Source organism: Desmodus rotundus, chromosome 9 (genome assembly GCF_022682495.2).
Source record: "Desmodus rotundus isolate HL8 chromosome 9, HLdesRot8A.1, whole genome shotgun sequence".
Classification (NCBI taxonomy): domain Eukaryota; kingdom Metazoa; phylum Chordata; class Mammalia; order Chiroptera; family Phyllostomidae; genus Desmodus; species Desmodus rotundus.
Window position 1 is genome coordinate 68,360,646 of NC_071395.1, and position 20,774 is coordinate 68,381,419.

Consider the following 20,774-nt stretch of genomic DNA (forward strand, 5'->3'; position numbering starts at 1 on the left):
TTCATCTGCCACCTCATGTGAAAGGAGGGATGAGGACAGAGGCCACCAGAGAATGAACAGGAGACAATGTTTTGGTGTATTCCAGCAACAGTGAAGCCAGTGTTCAGCCTGCCTCTGTAAGACAGCATGCTGTGACTTTTAAAATAATTCTCTGCATTCCAACAGGTAGGAAGAAGCAGGTCTCCCAGGAAAGGGACACAGAGTAGGGAGAAAGGGGTCTGGACAGTGCAAGAAGCTCAGCTCCTCTTTCCTGACTATAAATATTTACTCTCTATTTAAGGCATTTTTCACATTATAAAATTATAATAGGATTCTAGAAAACTCCTCTGGAAGACTCCAGTAGCCCTACTAAGAATGATAGTAATAATATCAAATATTTATTGCAGTTTCTAAAGTATTTTTTACTAGGGATGCAGTATAGCCTAATGGTCAGAGCACAGACACAGAAATCTGACTGCCTGGGTTTAAGCCCTGGCTCACCACCTACTGTGTGGCTCAGGGTAGCTTGTTTAACATCTCTGTGCTTTGGTTTTCTCACATGTAACCCAAGAATACAAATACCTCCCAGGGCTGTACAAGATTAAGTGATTTGAAAATGTGTAAAAGCCTAATCTTAAGATTATGCCTAACACATACCTGGCGGGTGTTTGATAAATTAGTTAGTTATCATCATCATCATCATCATCATCATCATCATTATCATCATTATCATAATCAGTGTAGTTGTAAGTAATAGCAAGAATTGGTGCAAATGGTCAGAGCTGGCCATCTGATCAGTCATTGGATTTAAGCCCTGCAATGAGTGTAGAGGTGTATCTTTCCAGGAACAAGAAAGAGAAACTATGGTAGGTGGACCAAACAGTATTAAGATGCAAACCAGACTCATTGGTCACTCATCCCAGCCAGCCAAGCGATTCTGCCACACCTCTGGTCCAGACCTCCCCAAAATGCTGTCTCAAATGGAACATGCAGTGGGCACCATGGTTTTCACATTTGACAGACTTGCTGAGGATGAAGCTACTTAACAAGGGAAGACCTGAGAGTGTTCATGGAAAACAAGTTCCCTGGAGTCAAAAAGACTCTGTGGCTGTGGACAAAATAATGAAGTTACCTGGACCAGTGCTGAGACGGCAGAATGGGCTTCTGGAGCTTCTGTTCACTAGCTGCTGGGCTCCCCATCACAGGTGGTGACTATTTTGTAGTGCACGTGGGGCAGAGGGGAAGAAGTGGGCAGCACTGAGCAGGTACTCCCGCCCCGGTGAGAGTGCCCCCAAGTGGTCACTTAAGGAATTTCTGCCCCACAGCTTCGTGCCCATGAGGATTTCATGAGCAGATTGGGACCCTTCGAAAATGTGCAAATAAAATTTCCCCATTTGACAAGAGAAAAAAGGTCAAAGTCAGATAAACTTTTGATTTTTATATTGCTTGTATCTTCTTGCTCTCAATAAACAAATTCCCTCTTTTAATTCAAGGGGGGAAAAAAAAGACATGAACCAGTCAGGCATGGGAAGTCTGCTCATGACCACGGCTGGGCGCTAATGTGGTGATGCCAGCCCGAGACAGGTTGTGGCCCTGTGCAGTATGCTGGCAGCTGCGCTCTCAGGGGTGAAGAGGCAGCTACTTGTCCCTGGGGCTGTTAAAATTGAGGGAATTTTGCAATGGTTAGACATAGCCATTACTTTAAAAATCAGATAAGTTTACAATTAAGTAAATTATATTAAAACAAAGATAATAAATATTCAAAATTCATCAGATCTGAATAATTTTGCTACACTTTGCCATTATCTGTGCTCTTGAGGTTATTTTGGTTGATTTTATCTGTAACACGGAAGTACTGCGGATGGTGTGTTACTGTGCATCACTTCTCCACTGGAAAGTGGTCGTTGTGGGAGCATTTACACTAAGGAAAGGGCAAGTGTGCAAACTAGGGCTTGATTTGTTTTGTTGATTGTATAGACTTAGCAAAAAGTGGGAGGAAAATGTTCATGCAATTTAAACTTAAAAATGTATTTGCTTGTAACTGTTTACATTGCAAATAGCACAAAAAAATTACAGAAGTATTCTTTCAGTAGCCAAATAGAAGATGCTCACACCCTGAATAAACTAGTGAAGTTTCAACATAAGCCTTCTTCGTTTCACTTTGCCTTACTTGTTAACACTTATGTGGGAACCACAGAGGATTCTTGGGTTAGGGCTGAGGTTGTAAAACCTGTATCATCCCAGCAGTGCATGAAGCCCATGGAAAGGTCTCTCTGTCACTGAGGGGGAGAGAGGGGACAACTTGAACTTCCACCAATAAGCTGCAGTCACTCAGCTGCTATGAAAGGTAGGTAGCAGACACAGCACCATCCTTACCAGCATGCAAGGCTGGCTGGACCTGCGCCCTGGAAGAGGTAGCAAACGGTGCAGAAAGAAGGCAGGAAATGAGCTGGTATCTCACATGAGCTTGGGGAGAGCAGAGCACTGGTAACACCAGGGTTGCCTCTGGGGTCGACACTGGACATGGGCCTCAGAAGGACCAGATAAGTAAAAACGGTCCAGGCTGAGCAGGTGGGGGTCAAAGTGAAGCCTTTTTTCAAGTCTGCCAGCCTAAGGCCTGAAAATGCCATGTTCATTTTTCATGTTATAAGCTATGGCTTATATTAAAATAATTTACCAATCTGCAAGCAGCATGCACACTGAATTCCTCACTTTCAGTGGATTTTAAATTCTAGTGGTGGGGCTGGGATACAAGGAGTGGGGCAAACCTGTTACCGTGCGAGGCATAAGAGCAGAGTTTGTCCCTCACCTTGCCACTTCCTCCCTTTACAGAGAGGCTGATATGGGCGGTTCTTCGAAAGGATGCTGTTTCCAGGGTTAGTGTGTTGAATGTTTCTATAAAACAGGAGACTCTACCGTAAGCAAGGGACAAGGAGAAAGTGACTCCAGTGAGGGGAAATGCCTGTACTAACTCTCTGAGCCTGAAGCTGTGCCCCAGAGGGCCCTGGGCCCCTAGGAAGGCCAGTGTGTAACCTTCCAGTGAAAAGCAGGTTCGGCATGAGCAGAAGACTGAAGTGCCACACCAGCCTTGCTGCTTGGTGGTAACCCTGGGTGATCATGTATTTTTACCAGTGCCTCAGTTTCCCCATCTATAAAATGTGAGGGATGAATAAAATGATCTTGAGAGACATGTCAGGTGACAGAAGCCCATGTAAATCTCTCAAAAGGTTTTCAGGGTGTTTCTTTTGGCACCAATGTGCTGAACTGCTCTATGCTGAACTCCTGTCCTGGAGGAATTTAGTGGGTCAGGGAGGAGTGTGGGGAGAAAGGATGGGTGGGTGGAGGCTGTGCTAAGGTGTGCAGGAGAAGTGGGACAGAGGTGTTATGGGAGAGAAAGGAGGGAAGAGGTGAGAAGGGTATTGTGAGAAGAAATGCACCGTCCAGCTGAGCAGGTGCCTGCCACTTTGCTCCAGCTCCGTGCCAGGTGATAGGGCCACTCAGGCACCCCCGCCCCCTGACATGACCTCTGGACCCCTTACCCTGAAGCATTGCTGATGTGGTGTAGTAGTTGAATGGTACGTTTTTCACTAGGTAGTCTTCTGCATCCAGGCTGGCTAGCTTGGCTCCCACCAGCACTGACTTGCCTGTGCCCGCGGTCCCCACCAACATGAGTGGTCGCCGCTGCTCCATGAGCCGCTCCATGAAGTAGCACACTCGGATGGTCTCACTCGTGTGCACCAGACAAGTCTGGAACAGGGACAAAATGAGCATGCCAGGGGCTTGTGGGAGAAACAGGTGCAGCGCAGAATGTTCCGGAGCATTTCAGAAGAGGGAATTCTGCTGTCATGGTGGATCTTGCTACCATGGGCAGAAGGGTCTTCCCTAACTTCCACAGTAAGACCATTCTATCAGTCCATTCTCTGGGTAGAGAGCACTTCCTCCCTCCTCTTCCAGCTCTGTCTGCTTCTCTGGGGCCTCTCTAACATATTCAGAACCTTCAGCCTCTGCTGTCTCCTCTAGGCCCCCTCCAGGTTGCCAGTGGGGTCTGGTAATTAAGTATCTGGCCTTTGTGGGGGAACTTGTGACTTCATGCACCTACAGTTTCCTCTGGCAATGCTAGTAGCTGGAGCTGACCAGTTCCCAACAAGGTCAAAACTCTTGGATAATGAGAAGGGGCTACTTCTGGAGTCACTGCAGACCCTTGGGGTGACTGCACTTCCTTGGTCACTCAGCCACACTCACCTGCAGAGGTATCTCAGGGTCAAATTCAAACTGGGGGATGAGTTTGGACCATGGCTCAAATTTCTTGGTCTCTGGGTCTATGTAATAGTTGAAGATGGTTCCCTGGGAAGGAAACTTGACTGTCTTGAACTTGGCCAGCCACCATTTGCTGAACTCTGCCCGGTGGTCCACAAGCTGCCAAAACAAAGCAGGGGGGTATCAAGGCTCTTGGAGCCTAAGAAGCCTGGACAAGCTGTCCTGGTGTCAGGCAGAAGGTCAGGGCAGGAGACACAGTACTCCTGCTTGTGCAGGTCTGCCTGAGGGACTAGCTCTTTCAGGACAGATGCTGTCTATGGGGAACCAGTCCTGGGCCAGGTACAGCTAGCAGGGCCTCCCTTGAACTTGTGTGAATGACCCTCTGACCATGGCTCTGGCTCACTGCAGGGCCATCGCAGGTAGAGGGGGAAGGAGGGAAGTATAAGAACACAGAGGAGAGAATACAGGACCACAGACAGGCCAGTGTGGCCGAGAATTCCCATAGAGACAGACTGACTCCTGAAACTGTGCAAGCCCAGGGTGGCAGCCTGGGATGGAATGAATGAGGTGGTGTGGCCAGGACACCTGGGAGCATGGTGGGAAGGTGAGGGGTTGAGTAAGAAGACTCAGAGGGGAGTCAGGTACATAACCACAAGGAAGTTCCTGCTTTCTGTGCTTCAGTTTCCTCATCTGTGAAACAAGGATCCTAGAAAAGAAAATTCCTAAGGTTCCTTCAAAGGCTAAAATTTTAAAATCAGGAGCAGCAGAGAGAAAGCTATAAGTGGCCTTCTGGGTAGGCCCCTTTCTCCTGTAATTGGACACTGGGAAGACAAGGCTTCCTTTGCTGAATCATCCACAGTCTTTGTTCCATTTAACAAGTGGGCGTCTCCTCAGCGGTGACCTCAGTGAAGAGGTCCCTTCCAAAATCCCCATCTCCTTCAAATTTTGAAAATTCTCCGGTCCCCTTCCTGCCCTTTGGACTTGAAGCCACTGAGGCTATACTGTCACCATGGAGCAGAGTTTTGAACAAAACGTCATCTCACTTAATCTTCAAAATGCTTTAGCTTATCCTGGCTGGTGAAAATCATTCTTTTTTTATACCTGAAAAGACAAAAGCTCAAAAGGTTATACAGAAGCTCCAGAAGCATATGGCATAAGCGGGAGTTCAACACAGGATTTTAGTCTCCCAATCCAGTGCTCTCAGAGAGATTGTTGCTTCTGAGAGATCGTTTCCTGCAATTTCTGTAAAGCATTTAGCCAGCACTCCCTCCCGCCCCCCCCATTATTATTACTGAGCTTTCTACTCAGTATGGGCCATAATTTATGTTTCTGCTTTGCTTTTTAAATGTAATCCCCATTAGTTTGTGATGTCAATATCTTGGCTAACTTCTTACTTTGCCACTTGGAGCACAGTTTTTGTTGTTGGGCATGGATGCAGGGGTAGGTGTTTGGGTGTTCCCTGCTGCTAAAAGCTTTCTCCCTGGTCCTTTCACCATGTGCCAGCAGGGCTGCCTGTGGCTCCCAGAGCCCCAGAGCCTGAGTGCCTGGAGGGAGGCTTTCTCCTGGGCTTTTAAAGTGCTCAGTGAATTTAAATTTTTCCATACAGAGAAAGAAAAAATTGACCAGTATCTTTCTTTTGATGTCCCACTGCTTCTCTACACCAGCATGGGAGAGAAGCCCAGCAGCGGTTTCTGCCTGATAGTTCAGCAACCACAGGACAGGCACAGCATTTGATGAAAAGCAGCAACCTGTGCATTCTGGGTCTCTGTGCATTCCAGCAAGGTCTCATCCATCCTGCTGGGCTCACTGCATCCTTGCCTCAAAGGTGAAATGTCAAGATGTCAAAGCTCCAAGGGCTGTGGATCAGACAGGATGAAATTCTCCTCTGTCAAATTCCCAGTCCAGGCATCCTCCCACCCTTGGAGATCTCCCCTTTCCTATCCGCATCAAACTGTGGAGAGGAAGAGGGAGAAAAGCACAGTGTCCACAACTTCTGAGAATTGCTTTCTGAATTTTGAGCAGTAAGGAACGTGTTAGGAGGTGATGAGAGGTGGGGTGGATGTTACAACCAGATCCTGTGAAAATAGAAAATAAATTAATTCTTTATTCTTCCAGCTCACCTCCATTTTGCATTCTTAGAACATGGCTCTACCCTGGGAGGTTGAGACTTTTTACCTCTCTCCTCAGAAGAGCCCACAATCAACCCAGATCAGAAAGAGTAAATCGTAACTCTGTAGCATCCATACCTTGGTTTAATTCCCTGTTGTAAGAGAGGCACCAGATACTTAAAATGAAACTGAATAGTTATATTCAGTTTCTAAATATTCAAAATCTGAGTATACTAATAATAAGCACACCTGAGGGCCAGCTCCATTCTAAGTGCTTTGCCTGTATTTATGTTGGCAATTAATACTTAATTCTCACAACCATCCTCACTATTGCCACACTCGTCTCCTATGTACACAAGGGCAGAATAAGGTAGAGAGAGGTGAGTTACTTGCCAGTGTCCCCTGGATAATAAGTGGCAGATTTCCAGTTTAAATTTAGAGTCTGTTCTTAACCTCCAGTGACACTCCTGACAGCTTGAGTCAGTCGTAAAAGACTGATCTGCATAATTTTGAATATGTTGTTTCTAGGTAAACTACCTTTTATTTGGAGGAAACTGATAAAGAGCAAGGCTGGGAATGCAGGAAGTTTTAGGGACTAGGATGCCAAGATACTCCAAGCCAACATTCCTTCCAATAAAGAGTGTGAAGCTACAGTGGCCACTATGGTGTGCTAGATGCCGCCCTGGTTCAGGCCAGCCTTCTAGGAACAGCTCCGCCTTTCAAGGAATGGGGACAGAGTGGTTAAGCTGGCCTGGTACAGAAGTCTGGTGCTTGTTTGTTCTGGATGATATTGAGAAGACTAAAGAGATTCTTCCTACTGGAGCTTCTACAGCACAATATCATTTTGCCTATAAAGCAAATGTCACTGTGAAAAGGACTGTACTTATACCTGCAGTAGTTGAAACTCAAACACTGCTGCTCTCCATGCAATTGGGAACATGGTCACTAACTCGAAAAGCTACAACTCCAAATGCATTCCAATCTTGTGTCTCACATCACAGGTCCCTTCTGCAGGGACTGATGTGTTCAGCAGAGCAATGGGTAGATATTTATAGTTTGGGGCTTTCATGTTAATTCTGGCATTTAGCTGTCCTCTCTCTCACTTCTTTGCCAGAAGACCAGTTTTTGCCACTATGGACTTGAATGTTGAGTGTTAACCTCAACACATCCTCTTACCTGATCTTGGATCATTGCTCCGCCAAAAGCCCAGATGGCAGCAAACACAAAATAAAGCTCATAGGTTTCCTTGGGGCAGTCTGCGGGGATGTTCTCCTTGGTCAGGAGACACTCGAGAAGGTGGCACAGTGTCTGAACCATGCTCTGCTCTGAGACTGGAATTATCCTCTTAAATCTGCAGAGAGATACCGGATATGTAACGAAACACTGGGTTTTCTGTCCTAGAGGCACTGTTGGATAGCTGGGGACCCCATCTGGGTTTGATGCACTCGTGATCTGTCAACTTCTTTGGGAATCCAGAGGACCGTGGTGCTACTTAAACCTTTATTGTCATCAGCTGTTAGGGATCAGTGCCCTTTGGAAAGATGTAAGGGCCCAGAGTGCTCCTGGGAAGCTTCCATTCCTGCAATATCCTCTCCTCTCCTCTTCCGTTCTCTGAACATTGATGATCCCCTCTCACTCCTTGGGAATGTAGGCAGCTGCAACCAAAGGACTAAATATCTCAGTAGCTTCCCCCCTTTCACAGTTTCTCCAATTGTCCAAGCAGCAAAGTCAAGGCGGGTGTAACTCTGAGGTTCCACGACTTCAGCTCAGAGGAGTTCTGTCAGTTACTCACATTGGAAACATTTCTGGGGCCCAAGTCTTAGCTGCTGGGCAGAGTGGGCCATGGTCCATGGCTATTTTATACAATCATGACTGACTGGTTAGAGTGCCTCTTCCAAAAATGTACCTCTGTGACTTTGTCCTGGTCTGGCTTTGTATTTTTAATCTTGGCTTCAGAGGTCTTGAATGAAAAGCAGCTATCAAGAATTGCGCAAAGGTGCATCTATGCCCAAGGGAGCAGGAGCACGTGCATGCGCACACACACATGCACACACCTCGCGTTCACACAGAGTGCACCATGCACCCACACTCTCGACCCCTCCCACGTGCCCGTGCACCTGGCCCCACCCAGGGCCACCCAGATGCAGGGTTCACTGTGGTAAGATGAGCAGTGCCATCAATGGACAGCTTAGAAGTCATTTCCTGGGGCTCAGAGTTTCAGGGCCTTCCATTCTCTTCAGTGTTTTGTGTGTGTGCTGGTTTTCCACCTAGTTGCAACCTTTACAACAATGCTACAAAGTGGTCTAATAGTCTAGGCCAGCAACTTTTAACTAGTGTGCCACAAAAAATTTTAAAACATGTAATACCTGGCTATTTAGTTAGGGGGCACCGACCTTTCTCGTTAGATTGTCAAGTAAAAAAATGACAACAGCCACAAAACAATAGCTGTCCAGTGTGAATGAATCAAAATTATACCTACTTTTTTTGTCAGATAAGCAAAAATTATATATTTTTGGTGTGCCGCAGAATTTTAGTAGTAGTTTATGTGTGCCATGAGATGAAAAGGGTTGAAAATTGCTGGCCGAGGCATTACTTTCAGGAGTAATGAGAGAACTGAGTACTTGATAGGCTTTCCTCCATTTCTTTGACACATATTTTTAACAGAATGTCAGAATGGAGCCATCTCAGGCTCTGTTTTGGGTGAGGCACCAAGACAATACCGGGCCAACTACTCTTATATTTCAAACTGAGATTCCAGACAACCCATTTGCAGCCCTGCCTCTCATCTTCTCAAGGGTAGCAAGGATCAGAGTGGGAGACACCAGAGGGCTAGCAATTAGCATGTAGGATTTTGGAGGGAGCTCCTGGCATGCAATGAGTGCCCCCTCTCCCACAGGGAAGGCAGGGCTTGCCCAAAGTGGGCACTGGAGAATGAGGCTTTGACAGGACTACTGTGAGGTGGCTTGCTCATCACCATCAGGTGTGGAGAGGTTGCTTGCTGGGGCAGCCTGTGCACCAGTTTGTCAAGGCAAAGGAGGGGTGAGTACTGCCTGCAATCTGAGTGTGGGCTACAGCATGTGGGGTTTTGTTAGATGCTGGCTAAGGGGACCACCCCGGGGATTTGGCATGAAGAGATGGTGAAGAGTGAGAATGATGGGCTGGTGGATGGAGAGGCACTGACTTTAAGGAAGGGGAGCTCCCCAGTGATGAGAAAGGGCACAAAGAACTCACAAAAGCTTCCAAAGAGAAGCAGTCAGGTTTCCAAATCTGCCACAGTTAGGGGAACTAAGGCCCCAACAGTGGCTTCACTCAATGAGACCTCTCCTGATCCTTACTGTCTTCTCTGTGTCCCTCTTCCATCCTGAGGTGTCAGAAGCCACAGCTGGGGAGGGAAAACCATTAGAGTAAGAAGAGGAGTCCAGGACAGTCCCCTTTCGCATTGCAGGTGGAGCACCGGAAGTGGCCTGAGCTTCAGGGGCCTGGGAGAAGCTTTTGTTTTAAATGGAAGGGTTTTTTGTTTGTTTGTTTGTTTTAAGTAGTGTATATGTGTGTATGTGTGAGAGAGAGACAGAAAGAGAGAGAGAGAGACATTGTGTGACTACTAGAAGGGATTGGATGCCTTTGTTACTGAAGAGTGACCAGAAAAGTCACCCAGATCTCCTCCAGGGGCAGGAGGACCACCAGCCATATAAAATGGTTTTGAAGGAACGGTGGGAAACAAAGTTGTTTTTGTGGATCCTGAAAAACAAGATAACTACCAAGGAGGGCCCCTGGTGGCTAACTGGCCTCAAATTTTAAAAACAAAGCTTAGAAGCCATTTCTACACAGGGGCCTGTCATGAAAACAGTACCTCAAGTAGAAGCCTTCACTGAACTACCTGCCTGCACTGTGTCCTGCCTGCTGAACCAGCCCTTATAAAGGTTTCCTGGAATCCTATTTCAGCCAATAGGACTGAGGCTTTCCTCATCCAATCAGAGCTGCACAGCTAGATTCCTATCAGCTTTTTCACCAACCAGTTAAAGTGGCCCCATTTTGACCAATCAGGATAGCGCCTTTGGGAGCAACCAAACTGCAAGGATTTGGAGTCCTCATTTGCATGAGGACAGTCCAATCAAGAACCTGGGGATCTGACTTCTATCTACATGTCATCTCCCCTCTGGCTCTGAGAGCTCACTTTCCTCCAGCTGAGCTGAAACACCAAAGATGTCTCACCAGAGTGGAGTAAACCAGCACAAGCCAGAGCAGACCAGTGCAGACCACGGCAAGGCAAAGCAGACTGGCAAGGAGCAGAGCAGGGCTGTCCAGCTGGAGAGGGGCCTCAGAGCCCTCCTGTTTCCACAGTTGTACTGTTTCACAGTTGAATTGTTTGCATTGAATAAAGTTTCCTTCTTCACTGCACCCCAAATTGGGGATTCCTCTTGGCATTGATTGGTGCCAACCTTGTTGACACTTTCTAATCACCCATTGTGAGGATAGTTCATTCAATAGAAAAATTACAACACATTGACGTCACACATCTTCTAGTCCCAGGCCACCTAAAGCCAGCCTTACAATACTGTGATGAATAAAATAGAAGACTTTGAATTAAGTGCCAGTTACTAACTAGTTGTGACACTGGGGGACCATCATGGCACCTCACCTCTCATATCTACAGGATGGTTAGTCTCTTTAGGAATGTTGTGAGAATTAAATGAAATAACACAAAGAGCAGGCACCGTAAGTGACAGCTATGCACGTTTCTTGATAACCATAGGGTTCAGAGATTAGGCAAGAGTTGTCTCTGCACAGACGTAATATACAGCCTTCAAAGCCTGTGTCAGAGGCTTGTGTATGCTGAGGAGCACACGTGTGTATACTCACACAGTCACACACAGATAGACAAGAGTTTGGCTTCTCTTCTTCTGAACGCCCAGAGTGAGAGACAGCCTACCCTTTAGTCGGAGGGTACATTGGACATTGGACAAGGGTCTCAGCAAAAGGTAAGGAATAGGGGTGTAATATTTTCTCTACTGTGTTATTTTACCTCCTTATGGCCCCACCCATTTGTGACACTCACCGCTATTGTCCTTCCAGACACTGCCTGCTGCCAAGGCTGCTTTATCTCAGCCTTGGGATCCCGAGGCCATAGAACCCATAGGCCACATGGGGGGGGGGGGTAAAGGCTTTTCAAAGGTTTATGAAAATGTTGAACTTTGGAAAAATAATAATTGATACCAAAATATAAAAGTTACAAAATCAAAATTAAGAAATGTTTAAACACCTAAAAATATACCACAATGTAAACTATTCAATTTCAACTCAGTCTTTAGTTATATAAAATTGATGGTCACCGTGGTGGACTTCGATAGGGTAAGGGGCAGGGCATGTGAAACGAGAGTGCCTCAGGCCCTGGCACCGGAATGTTCTTCCTCTACGCTGGTGAACAACCCTCTATCCTGTGTTTGATAGACCAACGAATAAGAAGCCAAGGCTCACTTTGAGTGATGGACTTAATTTCTGGGAAAAATAACCCTGACCATAAGTTGTTCAGTCATCAGGAGCTATGGATCTCTGAGTCACATCGCCTTCACAGCGCCAGCCCCTGATGCTTCAGGTTGGCTGAACTACAGGGTTGGGTGCCCGATTTATAGGATGATGCATCAACTGGCAAGAAAAGAGAGTGTGTGACAAAAACAGGTTCCAAATATTGGGACCTCTCTCTGTGGAAACCTAATATTCTTGCTATAATAAGTGTCCTTCTGATTAAAGTAATTAATACCTTGTTTAGGTGATAAGTGGTCAGGGCTTGTCTCTTTTATTTTTGCAAACCCATAGGGGAAAAGTGAACTTAGTGTCCTGAGGGGCAGGACTGGCCAAATGATGAACTATACTTGATTCTGCATTATTGGGGCCATGAACATACACATCCAGAAATAGGAAGTGAGACTCACATGTCACTGACAGGTGTCATCTTCACCTCTAGGTCTGTTGATCTGGCCTGAAGGAGGGCCAACTGCATGCCCTGAAAACTGAAGGGTCTCAGAATTGTTATCTGATATTGCAACTTACAGCCTCCTTCAAATATACCCATGTGGTGCTCACAAACAGCACTTTAAATCTTCCTCCTCCTCACTCATCTCTCTTCATGCCGGAACAGATGATAGGCATCCATGGCCAATCTAATGTGTGTTTCCCTTTGCCATCTATGATGCCAGGAGGGGGATGCTCTAGGGACATCTGACTTCAGGGACAGGACAGAAAGAACATCAGTGGGACATAAGGTGGGAGCCAACAGCCTTTTTATTGCTGCTTTAACTTGCCACCTTCCACGTCCCTTGGCCTACCTGGTTCGGAGTATGTCTAAGCAGGCTGGAAGGTACTTGTCAAACAGAATGGAGAGGTTGGCTCTCTGTGTCTGGACTTCCCTCCTGTCAATCCAGCTGCTGACGGGAGGGCTCCATCCCAGGTCTGCAGGGTTGATGTACAGGATCCCTGGGAGCACAGGGAATATTGTTCAATGAATTTTCCGTAAGTGTCAGTGTATTCTCCACCCCAGAGACTTATTTTATCTGTTTAGAAAATATACAGAAGACTGGACTTAAAAATAACAGAGATCTGGCCAAGGTCTGAGAGGTCAAATCAGATTGCTCTTGGGGCCAACCCTGATGGGCTGACATTAACTAAGGGAAAGCAGTGTTGGGAAGAGCCCTAAGGCCAAGTCTAAGTGCAGGAGACAAGAGGGCTGGGACTGATGGAAATAGTTATCATGGAGTAGACATGTATAGTGGATTGAATGGTGACCCAAGAGTATGTGTCCATGCTCTAATTCCTAGAACCTGTGAATGTAACTTTATTTGGAAAAAGGGCCTTTGCATATGTAACTAAGTTAAGGATCTTGAGATGAGATCACCCTGGATTATCTAAGTGGGACACTGACAAGTGTCTTTACAAGAGACGGAGGAGGAAGGACACACAGAGGAGAAGGCCTTGGGCAGACAGAGGTGGAGGTTGGAGTCATGGGGCAGTAACCCAAGGAACCCCTAGCCTGGGGGATGCAAGGAGGGTTTTTCCCTAGAAGGCTGGCACTTTGATTTCAAGTGTCTGACTTTCTAAGCTGTGAGAGAATAAATTTCTGTTGTTTCAAAAGTCACTGGGTTTATGATGATTTGGTAAGGCAGCCCTAAGGAACAAATACAGAGCATGAGAGAGAATTTTATGGGCCTGTGTTTTCCCACCTCAGCACAGGCCCTTGAAAGAGAATCTGATGTTATGCTAGATCAAACAAGCTCTCCTCATCCTCTGATCTCTGCTGAAAATTTGGTTAAGGTAGAAGTTGTTTGTCCACCAGAATGTAGTGAGAACAGCAGTGGTCAGGGATCGACATCGGCATGGAAGCTTAAAGTCGCCTAATTTGAGGTGTTTACATCAGAGGACAGTATCCAGCTCAGGGGTCATTTCCCTTGCTATTCCCATGACATCTCTGAATGAGAAAATCACATAGGTCTGACCTTGGGACACTTGTCACCCTTGTGGATGTGGACTAAGACTGTAAATTAGGCCAGAATTTTGGATGATGGATATCCAGCTCCTGCTTGGAGCCTCCTGCAGGGCCAGCAACATCACGTTTAACACCAGAGGCACCTATTTTCAGGGTTTTTTTTGTTATTTATTTATTTATTTATTTATTTATTTATTTATTTATTTATTTTACTTTCTTAGGTCATACCTGCTCTAGAGACGGTGGCTGGTGTGGCCATGCGTAGGTGGCTGATCTCGAAGAGGAGCCTCATTGTGGGATTCAGAGGGATCCTCTCGTTGCTTGCCAGGGTCAACACCTGGAGACAACAGGAAGGGCCATGTCAGGTAGGGAGGAGGATGCATAGCCGAGTGCTGGAGATTTGGCTGGCTTCTCCTTGTGGGGACTACGAATGATTATGTTCTTCTTTGTGATTATAACACAGGGGTTAGGGGTGCCAAAAATCTGCATATAACTTAAGCCAGCATTCCATATACGCAGATTCCTAAGCACCAGTAAACCCTTGAACAATGAGGGTTTGAACTGAGCAGGTCAACTGAAAAATCTACATATAAGTAGACCAGTGCGGTTCAAACCTGTGTTGTTCAAGGATTAAGTGTTTAACTATTTTCTGCAACAATACTCTTTCTCTCCTCCTGTATCCCCTCTACACCCCTCCCTGTGGGTGTGTCTGCGTATTGAATCAGGAAAACAGTTATCTAAAGAGTTTAAATTGATGTCAATGATTCAAATGAACTAGACCATATCGGAATAATATGATTAAAGGACAAAGCTTAGGCTTCATGTCACTACTGTTATTTTTAAAGTAGTCCCTCTGGAATTCTTATGAATCTGTAAATATTGAAGCCATCATAACACTTATAATCTGGATGTGCTTTCTGAACAAGATTAGAAGCAGCTACCAGCTTAACAGTCACTTTATTGGCATTCAGTTAGTTTTGTTTTTTTTTAAGAGTAGACATTTTTAATTTCATGTAAATTTGGATTCTCTATTACAATTAAATTTTATTTATTTATTTATTTATGAGCATTCCCATTTGCTTTTTTATTATTTCTCATTGTTTATAAAAAATAAAATATATTCTCCATGAATCAAGATTTGTCACCACTGAGGGTGTTTGACAGGCTTAGTTTCTGATCCTCAGGTACCTTATTTATAAAAAAGGAGAAAAGTAAAAAAGATTTAATAGATGAGTTAAGACTCCTTCAGGATCTAACAATCTACGTGCAGAAGACCCTGAAGGAAATGACAGCCATGCTGAAAACGGTGGGAGCAATGGCAGTGCTGTTTAAGTAAGTGAAAGTTGCTCATTTGGATGAATCCATTCTTAGATGTCTTTTAAAGACACGGAATAAATGAGATCAGGGTTTTGCAGAGGTGTCTGCACTTCCACGTCCACATGGGTCATTAGTTACAATAGCCAAGTCATGACAATGACCCAAGTGTCCATTGATGGGTACATGGTAAGAAGAAGTGGCCTGCATATATATAAAGTGAACTAGTATTCAGCCATAAAAAGAAGGAAACCCTGCCATCTGTGACAACATGGATGGACTTGGGGAGCATTCTGTTAAGTGAAATAAGTCAGACAGAGAAATACAAGTGCCATATGACTTCATTTATATATGGAATTAAAAAAAACTGATAGAAAAAGAGTAGATTGGCACTTGTGGGGATGGGTGGGGTGGGGTGGGTGGAGGAAATGGGTGTCTGGGTCAAAGGGTGCAAAGTCCTACTTATAAAATGAATAATCCTGAGGATGTAATGTACAGCATGGTGCCTATTGTTAGCAACATTGTATTGTATACTTGGAAGTTGCTAAGAGAGTAGATCTTAAAAGCTCTCACCACACACACACGCACACACACAGAGGTAATCACGTGAGGTGATGAAGATGTTTACTAACCTTATTATGGTAATTATTTTGCAATATATGGGTATTTCAAATCACCATGTTGTACACCTTAGACTTATACAATGTTATGTGTCAATTATATCTCAATAAAGCTGGAGAAATTTTAAAAATAAAGATGGCAGTAATAAGTCCTTACTCAGGATCAGCCCTTGTGTGGAAGAAAGACTTCCAAATGGTCCTGGGGACTGGGTTCATAGATGATTAGGGGTGACATGGGGATTCCTTTTCTCCCTTTTGATACCTTGTTGTCATCCATGACAGTGTTCAGAGACTCGATCCACATTGGATCTATGTCGCCATCCAGTAAAATCCACTTGGGTCCATCATGGGTGATGTTGGCAAGCTCCCGCATGATGGAAGAGAAGAGTCCTGGAAGGAACCACAGGTATCTTATTTTCCATGTCACCATAAATCTTTTGTTTTCTCTTGATACAGCCTGTCCCTGTTGTCTATAACATTCAGAGGAGGTGTAAATAACAACACAGGTCAGAACTGGTTTTGCATTCTATTCTACCAAACCTTTGACAGTGCCCAAGGTGCTACTCTGTGCTCCAGGGTGACTTTTCATAAGAAAAACAACAAGAGCAAAATAACAACAAATCCTGAAGGAAGTGGCTCTTTAAGGGATAGGGGACCCAGTCAGTCATTTCAACAGGCAACTGTAACATGATGGAATTACATAAAACCTTTTTAGGTATGTTTCCATCCTTTGTAATTGCAGCCCGGAAAAATCTTTCAAATACAGGCTTTGAGAGAAGTAGGCCCAGTGTGATTCTAATTGGCATTATGTGAGATTTATATCTTTTGTGGATAGAACTGATTTTTATGAAATTAAGCTTTCCCAATGAATAATACAGTATGTCTTTTCATTTATTCATATGTTGTTTTATGTTCCTTAATACATTTTTGTAGTGTTTTCAATATATCTCTTTGGCCAAATCTATTCCTAAGCATAGAGTTGTTACTGCTACTAGGCATGAGATTTTTTTTTCCTGTATTTCCATTTTTAACTGGCTACTGTTAGGATAAAGAAAAGTTACCAAACTTCATGTATTTATTTTATAATTAGTTACATTTAATACTTTTTCTTATTAATTCTAGTTATTTTCCAATAATGCCTCTTGAGTTTTTTTAGGTATAAAGTTATATAATGAATAAAAAATAATTTTTCTCCTTTCCACCAGTTTACACCAGGCATTTCATTTTCTTGTCTGGGGTATTTTCCAGAATCCCACCAAGCAATGCTGAATAATAATGTTGATAATAAGTCTCCCTGACTTATACTTAATTTTAACAGAGATGGCTTTAGTTTCTCATCATTAAGAATGCTTTTTTTTCCTTTAGGTAGAGAGTATTATTCATATTTAAGGTATTTCCTTTTATTCTTATTTTACTTAGAATTTAAAAAATTAGGAATAGCTACTGAATTTTTAGCATCTATTGATTAATCAAATAATTTTATCTTTTAATTTGTCAATTCTTTATATTAATACTTAAAAAATAACTGATCTATCCTCACATTCCTGGAGTAGATTCTACTTGGTCAAAATGTATTATTGTTTTTAGATATTGCTGGATTTTATTTATTCATATTTTATTAAGAATTTCTGAGTCTACATTAATAAGTGAAATTGGGCTATTGTTTTTGGTTCTACAGAAAGATTGATATCAAGATTTTCTGACTCCATGGAATAAATTGAGACGTGATTTTTAAAAAATGATTTAGAATTTTTGTTCTGCTACTATTTTCAAATTTCCTTTTTATTAGTTTACTTGTTTCGACTTATTAAGTACATTTTGTTGAGATAATCTTTTTCTTCTAGTTTTTCAAATGTGTCACTTAATTAAATGTTCTCTTCTATTTTAATCTTTTCTATATCTACTCTTATATCTTCTTTCTGTGTAATTCCTAATCTTAATAATTTTACTCTTTTTATCCCATTAATCATGCTTACAATGGACTTACTCATCTTTACAAAGAATGAATATTTATAATTATTTATCCTTACTATGATTTATTGTTCTGGTTCCTTCCTACTAATTTTCAGCTTTTATCTTTTATTAGTTTTTTTGTCCCCAGTTTTCTTCAGGTTTAGTTTATCATTCTTGGAGCAATTTGGTGGCATGGATACTGACGATGAGTAGATGAGGAGATACTGATGATGAGGAGATGTCCAGCCCAGCTTCTATGGTAACGGTGCTTAGATGTTTACTTCACTGACCTCAGGTGTGCCCCAGAGGCTCCTACGACATGTTCTCTTTAGTGCTTCCTGGGAGGATTGTGATTTAATTTTCTATTTAGTCCAGGGGTTAAGTGAGCATTTGTTGATTTGAAAATAGGAAAATTATTTTTGATAACTCTCATGCTATTTTTTTCCAGTTCTAATACATTATTATCAGAGAATGTAGCCTGAAAGTTGATACTTTTGAATTGATTATGGCTTCCTCTGTGGCCATCTAAATTTTTAGTTTTTAAAAATGCCCTATGAACCAACCAAGAAAGGAATATTTTCTATCTATAAGATGTAAAATTTTATAATTATGTGTTATATTGTGTTTGATGGTGCATTTCCCAATTCTCCTATGTTTACACTAATTTTTCTAAAAATGCATTGATATAACATACTTTATGTTTAACAAGTTTTTCTGGGATCTAATTTTACTGGATCTAATTTTCTTTAAAGTGCATTGATATAACATAATTTATGTTTAACAAGTTTTTCTAAAAAATTTAAAAGGGTATATATTCCATTTATTTGAAAGTTCTCTGGTCTAATAAACACAGATTGTGATTATTACAAGTCTTCTTTCTCAATTTCTCCATATTTAATGTATATATTTAATAAAACTTTAATTAAAATTCCAACACCATTTAAATTTGAATTATTTTATGTAAGCTCAGATTTAATATAGAATAAGAAATCCCTGAGACCAGCTGAGCAAAGTACAAAAATACATTGAGGAGGAACCTACCTCAATAGATATTAAAATGTTATAAAATAATTGTAAGCAAAATAGAATTACATTACTACACGATCAGATAAATAGGTGAGTGGAACAGAACAAAACCTGAGAATCAGGCCTCAGTACACACGACAGCTGGGGTTTACATTGAGAGGGAAAGGATGGGTTACTCAATAAACAGTGCTGTGCATTCCATTATCCATCTGGGAGGACACAAAAGTTGCTTCTCTACCTTACCTCATATTAAGCCCCAAAGTCAATTCCAGAGGGATAACAACCATTAATGTAAAAAAATCTTTTGGAACAAGTTTATAACACTATATCTATGGATGAAAGTTAGAAAGAGTTATAATCTAAACAGGAATCCCAGGTGCTAAAAGGACTAGAAAGACATAATTTCCTTTTTTAAAAGGTGCATGGTCTGGGGAGAAGGCCATATACACATGGAGGCAGACATTGGAGCGAGGCTTCGACAAGCTAAAGAATGTTAAGGACTGCTGACAATCACCAGGAACTAGGAAGGGTTCTTCTAGAGCCTTCAGTGGGAGTGAAGCCCTGCCTGCACATCAGTTCTGGGTGTGGCTTCCAGAATTGTGAGAAATTAAGTGTCTGTACCTGAAGCCAAAAAGAAATAAAAATAAAAAGCACGAGGCAAATGTGCCAGGAGGTGTTTATAAACAAATGGTAGACAGGGAAAAACCAATAGCAATGCATAAAACAGATGTATAAAGAACTCTTACAAAGAAATAACAAGGGCCCTTTTGGCTCTCTGAGCAGCACCATGGCGGTGGGCAAGAACAAGTGCCTGGCAAAAGGTGGCAAAAAGGGAGCAAAGAAGAAAGTGGTTGATTCATTTTCCAAGAAAGATTGGTATGATGTGAAAGCACCAGCTATGTTCAACATAAGAAATATTGGAAAAACACTAGTCAAGAGAACTCAGGGAACCAAAATCGCATCGGATGGTCTGAAGGGCCGAGTATTTGAAGTGAGCCTAGCTGATCTGCAGAATGATGAAGGTGCATTTAGAAAATTCAAGCTAATTACTGAGGATGTTCAGGGCAAAAACTGCCTGACTAATTTCCATGGCATGGATCTTACCTGTGACAAAATGTGATTTGTCACATTTTGTCCATGGTCAAAAAATGGCAGACCATGATTGAAGCTCCTGTTGATGTCAAGACTACTGATGGGTATTTGCTTCGTTTATTCTGTGTTGGTTTTACTAAAAAACGCAACAATCAGATTTGGAAGACCTCTTATGCTCAGCATCAACAGGTCCGCCAAATCCGGAAGAAGATGATGGAAATCATGACCCGAGAGGTGCAGACAAATGACTTGAAAGAAGTGGTCAATAAACTGATCCCAGATAGCACTGGGAAAGACATTGAAAAGGCCTGCCAATCTATCTATCCACTTCATGATGTCTTTGTTAGAAAAGTCAAAATGCTGAAGAAGCCCAAGTTTGAACTGGGAAAGCTCATGGAGTTTCATGGTGAAGGTAGCAGTTCTGGAAAAGCTACTGGGGATGAGACAGGTGCTAAAGTTGAACGAGCTGATGGATATGAGCCCCCAGTCCAAGAATCTGTTTAAATTCAGACATTTAATGGTGACAAATAAAAAGTCCTATTTGTGATAAAAAAAAGAAATAACAAGGGGAAATAAAATCATAAAAGAGCTAACTATTCACACCAGTAAGAAGGAAAAGAAGCTAAACTTCATTAATAGCCAGTGAAATAACAATTAGAGAGGCAGCTCATTAAATCGCCTTATTTTTGACTTCTGAATGAAGGTCCTAAATTAGAGGAATCCAGACAGTTTGACCCTGATGTAGCTAATATGGAGAGAGGTGAGATTTCCTTTCCCGGTGCTACATCAGTTTTAGAAGGAGGCCAGGTCCCTATTGGCTTATAGGGAGTTTTCTCCATCTTTTTTCCTGCTGTCTCCCAGTGACAGGAGACTCTTGACAACATTTACCTGTAGTTTTGTTTTTTTTTTTAATCCTCACCAGTGGACATACTTATTGATTTTAGAGAG

General features: G+C 42.9%; 1 protein-coding gene and 2 pseudogenes across 3 annotated transcripts in view; 2 read left to right on the forward strand and 1 right to left on the reverse strand.

Annotated features, from left to right (window-relative positions):
* Positions 1-20,774, reverse strand: part of DNAH9 (dynein axonemal heavy chain 9) — a 367,496-nt gene that overhangs the window by 169,904 nt on the left and 176,818 nt on the right. For all 3 annotated transcript variants that reach the window (XM_024564675.4, XM_053910525.2, XM_053910526.1), the window contains exons 33-38: positions 16,018-16,145; positions 14,050-14,158; positions 12,668-12,815; positions 7,521-7,695; positions 4,222-4,395; positions 3,519-3,726 (exon numbers count right to left, since the gene is read on the reverse strand). In XM_024564675.4, coding sequence (XP_024420443.2) covers positions 3,519-3,726; positions 4,222-4,395; positions 7,521-7,695; positions 12,668-12,815; positions 14,050-14,158; positions 16,018-16,145 — 942 coding nt within the window. The remainder of the gene's footprint in view (positions 1-3,518; positions 3,727-4,221; positions 4,396-7,520; positions 7,696-12,667; positions 12,816-14,049; positions 14,159-16,017; positions 16,146-20,774) is intronic.
* LOC112308666 (protein S100-A10-like) lies at positions 948-1,240 on the forward strand (annotated as a pseudogene).
* LOC112308450 (small ribosomal subunit protein eS1-like) lies at positions 19,514-20,376 on the forward strand (annotated as a pseudogene).